At 34.5% G+C, this 10526-nt stretch overlaps 1 protein-coding gene and 1 long non-coding RNA gene across 2 annotated transcripts; both read right to left on the reverse strand.

Annotated features, from left to right (window-relative positions):
- Positions 1–4243: 4243 nt before the first annotated feature.
- On the reverse strand, positions 4244–8169 carry LOC308102848 (uncharacterized protein; the record flags this gene model as incomplete). The annotated part of the gene is made up of 11 exons (XM_080452702.1): positions 4244–4254; positions 4536–4619; positions 4803–4865; positions 5225–5308; positions 5533–5595; positions 5955–6038; positions 6264–6326; positions 6686–6769; positions 6999–7061; positions 7729–7791; positions 8151–8169. The coding sequence occupies 11 exons, from the start codon at positions 8167–8169 to the stop codon at positions 4244–4246; spliced, it is 681 nt and encodes a 226-aa protein (XP_080308828.1).
- Positions 8170–8487: 318 nt separating this feature from the next.
- On the reverse strand, positions 8488–9400 carry LOC308102751. Its single transcript, XR_013934688.1, has 3 exons — positions 9199–9400; positions 8886–8969; positions 8488–8526 (listed from the first exon to the last, which is right to left on the reverse strand). It is a non-coding gene; the product is annotated as an uncharacterized lncRNA (long non-coding RNA).
- Positions 9401–10526: the final 1126 nt, after the last annotated feature.

Raw genomic sequence — 10526 nt, forward strand, 5'->3', positions numbered from 1 at the left:
GCATTTAATTTCAATAATCTCAGTTAATATGTGAATGAGCACATATTTGTAAGTCTACAATAGTGCAAATGAAAACTCTCTCAAAAATATTGTAATTATTGATAGAATGACAGTAGTTCATTGTTTTAATAAAGCTATTTTCAGTACTGATTCTACTGGAGCCACAAACATCCGCCTCCTGAGGTCATCATCTCCCATCTCAGATTCCTCATGCTGTACAAGGCTTTACAGGACAGTGCTCTCTAGATCCCACTAAATCTACATTGATTTAGTCGACTAAAGTTTGGCAGGCCTTGATTAATGTCCTAATGGCTGATTGATACTGTGTGCCGAAAATAGCCGATCTACAAGCAGTCAGACGCGTTGTGAGTGACTTGTGAGCTTGTAGATCGGCTATTTTCAGAAGCATTAAATGACTTGTCTTAGTTCTACTGGATCTCTTGTCCACTAGTCCTCCATAACATTTTAGTCTAGTCTTTATTTTATGACGAAATTGTCAGTATATTTAGTCATAGTTTTATTCATCATAGCTTAGTGTTTATTTAGTTTGTTTAGTTGCTGGGGTAAATATTCTGTAATATGAGACAATGTTACCTAAATGATTCTTTAATGTCAGGTGGAAACCTTGTATGTCCAAAACTGTTACTTTTCAGGAAATGGATCCAATATAGTTATTATTTAGTCACAAGCTCTTAATACTTTTTATTGGTTCAATGGTCTATTCATAAAACACACTCAATTTCACTTTAAAAAATGTTCAAGTTTGTGAAAAAATAGCAGATCTGCAGGATGGCCACATTGTGAGCTTGTAGATCAGCTATTTTAGCTACTTTTTAGCGTAGGGGCATTCATAGTGGAGAGAAAATATAACACTTAAAAAGAAGAAATATGGAGCTACAATGTGTCTGCACGACAGCAATGATATACAGATAAAAAATGTAATAATATAAATATAAATATAATACAATAAAAAATATGATAAACTGGTTAAAAATGATCATTAAAACATACAATAGACACAATAGTGCTTTTGAATGTGTCTTTATTGACAACATGAATATGAGCATTATGGAAGCTCTTTAATGTAATGCTACCAGGACCAGTGGTGGAAGAAGTACTCACATTTTTACTGGAGTAAAAGTACAAAATACCATTTACAAATATAAGTTACAATTAGACATTTACACTCTTATCCACAATGACTTACAAGTGTAACCACAATGTAGAAATACTCTGTTACAATAAAATACCTGCAAAAGTACAAAAGTATTGTCATAAAAACATACTTTTTTTATGCAGAATGGACTATTTCACTTTTTTCTTTTTGTCAAAATCTTTCGAAAATAGCAGATATACAAGATCATAACATTGCAACACATTGTGAGCTTGTATTGCTGCTATTTTTGAAGAAACAAAGTATAACATTGTGCTTAAACGGTTAATGTATGTTTTGTATTAATACCGTAAATCTACAAAGTAATTAGTAACTAAAGCAGTTGGATAATTGTAATGGAGTAAAAAGTACAATATTTTCCTCTGAGATGTAATTAATAATTTGGCTGCAGACCCCCATCTGAAAAGATTAAGAGCCAGAGATTTGTGATTTTATATTTTCAAAATGATTCCACGTTTTTAATTGTGGATTTTTAAATAGCAGATCTACAAGCTCACAACACATCATTGTGAGCTTTTAGATCAGCTATTTCTGAATAGTATAAGTCAAAATAGTGGTTAAAATGATGATGATGATGATGACGATGACGATGATTATTATTAAAATAAAAGTATCTCTAAATTGTACTTAAGTAGAGTATTTGAGTAAATGTACTCAGTGAGTTTCCAGCCGTGTCAGAAGCAGTGTTACATAGAATAGAGCAGAAAACCACTGAATGTGTTGTGATTGTATCCGTCATCCTTGAGCCTGTGCCCACCACCAGGTAACCTCATGCGTACTGTGTCTCCCTGCTCCATCTCTAATATCACTCCATTAGATATGTATTCAAAATAATCATGATTATTCTGTCCATAGTTATCAATGAGTAGCCGATTATTGTGGATTAAGTGGATCGACATATGCTCTGATGATCCCCAGGTAGCTGCAGTGAATCTGAAGTAATAAACTCCTTTCACTGGAGTTTGGAAATAACCTAGAAAATATATAAAAACACACAAACACGTGCACACGCAAACATATGTGTGCACATGCACATGCACATGCACATGCACACGCACACGCACACGCACACACACACACACACACACACACACAGATCATGTTGACACTTTTAAACACTGTTAACTACTTTAAACTCTATTTTTTTAAAGGAAAGATTTTCAAAAAGCCGATCTACAAGCTCACATATTTTAGAAGAATGTTTGAACATTTTAGCCTGTAATGACGCAGAAGAGTTAACCCTTCACATGCTGTTACTGATGTTTTCACAGAGATGTAAGTTGTGTCATTAGTTGGTGAGAGATAATTGACAGTGTAAAGCTCATAACACAATTAACGTAATCACTTAATAGAACTCATTAGCATAATGGACATAATCACTTAATGTAAAGCTAATTAACATAATCAGCTTAATCACATACTGTAAGCTAGCATAATTAATGCAATCACTTAATGTAACGCTCATTAACATAATTAACATAATCACATAACGCTCATTAAAATAATTCAGATAATAACTTAATGTAAAGCTCATTGAGATAATTAACATAATCACCTGTAGATAGATTGTAGGCGTTGCCGATGTTAGTGATGACATTCTTATAAACCAGAGTGGTATGAGAACTAAATGGTCCAACGTATCCATCATTACCCAACCCAGCAGAGAAGGCCACCTTTGGTTTGTCTGTCAACACAGGAGCATTATCACATTATTTATATTGTTATAAAAGCATATACTATACAATTAATTATCTAATTATTTGCATGATTATAAAGTTGTTGTCGGGCAGAAACCTCAGACCTTCATATTCTTTTTTTAAATTATACAAGAGTGTTGCAAAAATTGTGAAAATAGCAGATCTACAAGCTCAAAACGCGTCGCAATGCGACACATTGTGATCTTGTAGATGGGCCATTTAGATCGCTCAAAAAAACTATATTTTTGATTGGTTTTTAAAATAATCATAAAAAAGGAATTATTTTGGACATACAAGGTTTCCACCTGACAGCAATAATAAGAGCACATATTTTACTATTTATTAGATAATTATTTATATAATTATAAAAGCATTTATTATACCATTAATTATAACATTATTTATATTTAACATATTGTTGTTGTTGGGCAGAAAACCTTTTATCTCCACATTTAGACTTTTTATGATTTAGTAAATTAAAGCCTTACTTCATACTTCATACAAGAGTGTCAAAAGAAATAGTGAAAATAGCAGATCTATAAACTGTTATATGTCAAGGACCCCCAAATTGATATGTATTTGACTGTGGATCCCCATCTGAAAAGGTTTTCTGCCAGGGACCCCCAAAAGATAAGATTCGATCGATATTTTTCCAAAATGTTCAAAAATAGCAGATGTACAGTACAGCTCGCAGCGTGTTACGACGTGACACACTGTAAGCTTGTAGATCTGCTATTTTTGAATAGCCAATGTAAAGATGGATAAAGGACCCCCTGGAACCCCCTCAAGGACCCCTGAGGGTCCCCGGAACCCTCTTTGAGAACCACTGATATATAGGAATATGCCCGTATATAGGTCCACTATTTGTGGAGTTTTGTTGTTTGTGGACTTTTGTTGTTTTTGTTTATGCTTTTAATAAAAATAAAATAAAAATGTATTAATTATTTAATTCATTCATTCTATCATTAAATTATTCATAGTCATTTGAGAACAGTTTGTCCGGTTGTGTGTGTATGAGTGGTCAAGGGAAAACAGTGGTTGCTATAGTCTAACAGATGGTTAAAACGGGGTGAAACGGTTGTTGCTATGGTAAAACAGAGGGTTGCTATGGGTTACATATCTGTCCCTCCAGGCTTTGGGATACATATCCATCGTCCCTCTGGGCTATGGGATACATATCCGTAGTCCCTCTGGGCTATGGGATACATATCTGGCCCTCTGGGCTATGGGATACATATACGTTCCATCGGGCTATGGGTTAATTCCCACCAGACTATGGGTTACATCCTCCCAGGCTATAGGTTACGTCCCCCACAGGGCAGGGGTAGGCAACCTTAGGCGCGGGTGCCATCATTGCCATAGGGGAGGATGATCACTGGCACACTGGTGAGAGGATTTTGGGAAAAGGTAGGAAGAGTTAGTGTTGTGCTCCTCAAGGAGGAAAAGGTAGGAAGAGTGTTGTTCTCCTCAAAGGACTGTTTTTGTTTTGTTTTGGAAGAGATATAGGTAACTCCTTCATGCCTCCATTAGACTGTTCCAATAGGGGTTAAAACGTGCGACTGGAATTACTATTCTATACTTAAAAAAACACAGATGACTAGTTTAAGATATTTTGCTTTTCTTTGTGTATCTGAGGACAACAGCAAAATGTAACGGTTTAATACCTGCAAGCTGTCTCTTCAGTTCCTCGATTTGGTTTTCTTTTTCATCCAGCCTCGTTTCTACGGTGGACAGCTTAGAAAGCTGGTCTGAAATCAACACAGTATGGGTATTAGATCAATCATGAATACTCATGCAGTTTTGTTTGAGTGGGTAAGCTTTACATATAAAGTAAATTTAATTATCAAAAATCTATTCTCTGAGCTCAAATTCATTTGCATCAATACTAAAACAAGTCATTTTTAAATGTTTTATTGTCATCTTCAAATTACCTTCACTTTCTTTCTTCAAGACCTCCACATTGTTTTCACTAGCATTCAGTCTGGTGGCCATATCTGAAAAGAATATAACAGAGAAACTTAGTGAAAGTTAAAGATGAGAGTTAAACATGCTCCCTTCACACATTAGAAGGACAATATCAGTCATCAGAACCAAAGACGGTATTTAAGATGATTCTATCATGTTTAATGTGGAGTTTGAAGTTACAATGGGTTTGTAAAGAAAGGGTGCGTGTCTGATAAAATGTATATCAAATATTTAAATACTGAATCAAGCAACACAAAAGCCCAAGTAGGTGTTAAAATGACCCCAACCATGTTTGAAAGTGAAATATCCCTTTAATAAAGTTTGAACAATGACGCAAATAACATTCTTTGTGTATCTGAGGACAAAAGCAAATGTACCGGGTTAATACCTGCATGCTGTCTCTTCAGTTCTTCGATTTTTTTTTCTTTTTCATCCAGCCTCGTTTCTATGGTGGACAGTTTAGAAAGGTGGGCTAAAATCAACACAGTATTGGTATTAGATCAATCATGAATACTCATGCAGTTTTGTTTGAGTGGGTAAACTCAGACAAATATACATATAAAGTACATGTACATTTACATATAAAGTAAATTACATTATCTAAACTATCAAAAATCTATTCTCTGAGCTCAAATTAATTTGTATTAATAATTAAACAAGTCATTTTTAAATTCTAAATTGTCATCTCCAAATTACCTTCACTTTCTTTCTTCAAGACCTCCACATTGTTTTCACTCGCATTCAGTCTGGTGGCCATATCTGAAAAGAATATAACAGAGAAACTTAGTGAAAGTTAAAGATGAGTGTTAAACATGCCCCCTTCACACATTAGAAGGACAATATCAGTCATCAGAACCAAAGACGGTATTTAAGATGATTCTATCATGTTTAATGTGAAGTTTGAAGTTACAATGGGTTTGTAAAGGAAGGGTGCGTGTCTGATAAAATGTATATCAAATATCTAAATACTGAATCAAGCAACACAAAAGCCCAAGTAGGTGTTAAAATGACCCCAACCATGTTTGAAAGTGAAATATCCCTTTAATAAAGTTTGAACAATGAGAGAAATAACATTCTTTGTGTATCTGAGGACAACAGCAAATGTACCGGGTTAATACCTGCATGCTGTCTCTTCAGTTCTTCGATTTGGTTGTCTTTTTCATCCAGCCTCGTTTCTACGGTGGACAGCTTAAAAAGGTGGGCTGAAATCAACACAGTATTGGTATTAGATCAATCATGAATACTCATGCAGTTTTGTTTGAGTGGGTAAACTCAGACACATATATATATTTAAAGTACATGTAAAGTTACATATAAAGTAAATTACATTATCTAAACTATCAAAAATCTATTCTCCGACTCAAATTAATTTGTATTAATAATAAAACAAGTCATTTTTACATTTTAAATTGTCATCTCCAAATTACCTTCACTTTCTTTCTTCAAGACCTCCACATTGTTTTCACTAGCATTCAGTCTGGTGGCCATATCTGAAAGGAATATAACAGAGAAACTTAGTGAAAGTTAAAGATAAGAGTTAAACATGCTCCCTTCACACATTAGAAGGACAATATCAGTCATCAGAACCAAAGACGGTATTTAAGATGATTCTATCATGTTTAATGTGGAGTTTGAAGTTACAATGGGTTTGTAAAGGAAGGGTGCGTGTCTGATAAAATGTATATCAAATATCTAAATACTGAATCAAGCAACACAAAAGCCCAAGTAGGTGTTAAAATGACCCCAACCATGTTTGAAAGTGAAATATCCCTTTAATAAAGTTTGAACAATGACACAAATAACATTCTTTGTGTATCTGAGGACAACAGCAAATGTACCGGGTTAATACCTGCATGCTGTCTCTTCAGTTCTTCAATTTGGATTTCTTTTTCATCCAGCCTCGTTTCTACGGTGGACAGCTTAGAAAGGTGGGCTGAAATCAACACAGTATTGGTATTAGATCAATCATGAATACTGATGCAGTTTTGTTTGAGTGGGTAAGCTCAGACACATAATTTATACATATAAAGTACATGTAAAGTTACATATAAAGTAAATTACATTATCTAAACTATCACAAATCTATTCTCTGAGCTCAAATTAATTTGTATTAATAATAAAACAAGTCATTTTTACATTTTAAATTGTCATCTCCAAATTACCTTCACTTTCTTTCTTCAAGACCTCCACATTGTTTTCACTCGCATTCAGTCTGGTGGCCATATCTGAAAAGAATATAACAGAGAAACTTAGTGAAAGTTAAAGATGAGAGTTAAACATGCCCCCTTCACACATTAGAAGGACAATATCAGTCATCAGAACCAAAGACGGTATTTAAGATGATTCTATCATGTTTAATGTGGAGTTTGAAGTTACAATGGGTTTGTAAAGGAAGGGTGCGTGTCTGATAAAATGTATATCAAATATCTAATTACTGAATCAAGCAACACAAAAGCCCAAGTAGGTGTTAAAATGACCCCAACCATGTTTGAAAGTGAAATATCCCTTTAATAAAGTCTGAACAATGACACAAATAACATTCTTTGTGAATCTGAGGACAACAGCAAATGTACCAGGTTAATACCTGCATGCTGTCTCTTCAGTTCTTCGATTTGGATTTCTTTTTCATCCAGCCTTGTTTCTACGGTGGAAAGCTTAGAAAGGTGGGCTGAAATCAACACAGTATTGGTATTAGATCAATCATGAATACTCATGCAGTTTTGTTTGAGTGGGTAAACTCAGACACATATACATATAAAGTACATGTAAAGTTACATATAAAGTAAATTACATGATCTAAACTATCAAAAATCTATTCTCTGAGCTCAAATTAATTTGTATTAATAATAAAACAAGTAATTTATAAATTCTAAATTGTCATCTCCAAATTACCTTCACTTTCTTTCTTCAAGACCTCCACATTGTTTTCACTCGCATTCAGTCTGGTGGCCATATCTGAAAAGAATATAACAGAGAAACTTAGTGAAAGTTAAAGATGAGTGTTAAACATGCCCCCTTCACACATTAGAAGGACAATATCAGTCATCAGAACCAAAGACGGTATTTAAGATGATTCTATCATGTTTAATGTGGAGTTTGAAGTTACAATGGGTTTGAAAAGGAAGGGTGCGTGTCTGAAAAAATGAATATCAAATATCTAAATACTGAATCAAGCAACACAAAAGCCCAAGTAGGTGTTAAAATGACCCCAACCATGTTTGAAAGTGAAATATCCCTTTAATAAAGTTTGAACAATGACACAAATAATATTCTTTGTGTATCTGAGGACAACAGCAAATGTACCGGGTTAATACCTGCATGCTGTCTCTTCATTTCTTCTATTTGATTTTCTTTTTCATCCAGCCTCGTTTCTACGGTGGACAGCTTAGAAAGGTGGGCTGAAATCAACACAGTATTTGTATTAGATCAATCATGAATACTCATGCAGTTTTGTTTGAGTGGGTAAGCTCAGACACATAATTTATACATATAAAGTACATGTAAAGTTACATATAAAGTAAATTACATTATCTAAACTATCAAAAATCTATTCTCTGAGCTCAAATTAATTTGTATTAATAATAAAACAAGTCATTTTTACATTTTAAATTGTCATCTCCAAATTACCTTCACTTTCTTTCTTCAAGACCTCCACATTGTTTTCACTCGCATTCAGTCTGGTGGCCATATCTGAAAAGAATATAACAGAGAAACTTAGTGAAAGTTAAAGATGAGAGTTAAACATGCCCCCTTCACACATTAGAAGGACAATATCAGTCATCAGAACCAAAGACGGTATTTAAGATGAATCTATCATGTTTAATGTGGAGTTTGAAGTTACAATGGGTTTGTAAAGGAAGGGTGCGTGTCTGATAAAATGTATATCAAATATCTAATTACTGAATCAAGCAACACAAAAGCCCAAGTAGGTGTTAAAATGACCCCAACCATGTTTGAAAGTGAAATATCCCTTTAATAAAGTTTGAACAATGACACAAATAACATTCTTTGTGTATCTGAGGACAACAGCAAATGTACCGGGTTAATACCTGCATGCTGTCTCTTCAGTTCTTCGATTTGGATTTCTTTTTCATCCAGCCTTGTTTCTACGGTGGACAGCTTAGAAAGGTGGGCTGAAATCAACACAGTATTTGTATTAGATCAATCATGAATACTCATGCAGTTTTGTTTGAGTGGGTAAGCTCAGACACATAATTTATACATATAAAGTACATGTAAAGTTACATATAAAGTAAATTACATTATCTAAACTATCAAAAATCTATTCTCTGAGCTCAAATTAATTTGTATTAATAATAAAACAAGTCATTTTTACATTTTAAATTGTCATCTCCAAATTACCTTCACTTTCTTTCTTCAAGACCTCCACATTGTTTTCACTAGCATTCAGTCTGGTGGCCATATCTGAAAAGAATATAACAGAGAAACTTAGTGAAAGTTAAAGATGAGAGTTAAACATGCCCCCTTCACACATTAGAAGGACAATATCAGTCATCAGAACCAAAGACGGTATTTAAGATGAATCTATCATGTTTAATGTGGAGTTTGAAGTTACAATGGGTTTGTAAAGGAAGGGTGCGTGTCTGATAAAATGTATATCAAATATCTAATTACTGAATCAAGCAACACAAAAGCCCAAGTAGGTGTTAAAATGACCCCAACCATGTTTGAAAGTGAAATATCCCTTTAATAAAGTTTGAACAATGACACAAATAACATTCTTTGTGTATCTGAGGACAACAGCAAATGTACCGGGTTAATACCTGCATGCTGTCTCTTCAGTTCTTCTATTTGGATTTCTTTTTCATCCAGCCTTGTTTCTACGGTGGACAGCTTAGAAAGGTGGGCTGAAATCAACACAGTATTGGTATTAGATCAATCATGAATACTCATGCAGTTTTGTTTGAGTGGGTAAACTCAGACACATAATTTATACATATAAAGTACATGTAAAGTTACATATAAAGTAAATTACATTATCTAAACTATCAAAAATCTATTCTCTGAGCTCAAATTAATTTGTATTAATAATAAAACAAGTCATTTTTACATTTTAAATTGTCATCTCCAAATTACCTTCACTTTCTTTCTTCAAGACCTCCACATTGTTTTCACTCGCATTCAGTCTGGTGGCCATATCTGAAAAAAATATAACAGAGATTTTAGTGAAAGTTAAAGATGAGAGTTAAACATGCCCCCTTCACACACTAGAAGGACAATATCAATCGTCACTGTCAGAACCAAAGACGGTATTTAAGATGAATCTATCATGGTTAAAGTGGAGTTTGAAGTTACAATGGGTTTTGCGTGTCTGATAAAATTAATATAAAATATCGAAATACTGAATCAAGCAACACAAAAGCCGAAATACGGTGTTAAAATAGCCTGCCCCAGCGTGTCTGATATCTGGCATAGAGGGGCGGATTCAAAATCTACGGCGAAAACATCCGTGGGCTCCTATTGGTTCACCGATCTGTGCACCCGCCCCCGCCCCGCGCCCTTCCTCCTCCCCCAATGTGCAGAATTGAGAGCCCTGACGTCACAACATTTGGAGCGACGCCCACTGCACTCTGCTTGGTTGGGGAAATGAAAGGTTGACTCCCACTTCCTATGCCAGAAACATCAACAGCTTGGTCCTGGCTATCTGTTTGAGCAAAAATAAAAACCTG

The sequence above is a fragment of the Gymnoscopelus braueri genome (assembly GCF_963280865.1).
Source record: "Gymnoscopelus braueri genome assembly, chromosome: 16".
NCBI lineage: Eukaryota > Metazoa > Chordata > Actinopteri > Myctophiformes > Myctophidae > Gymnoscopelus > Gymnoscopelus braueri.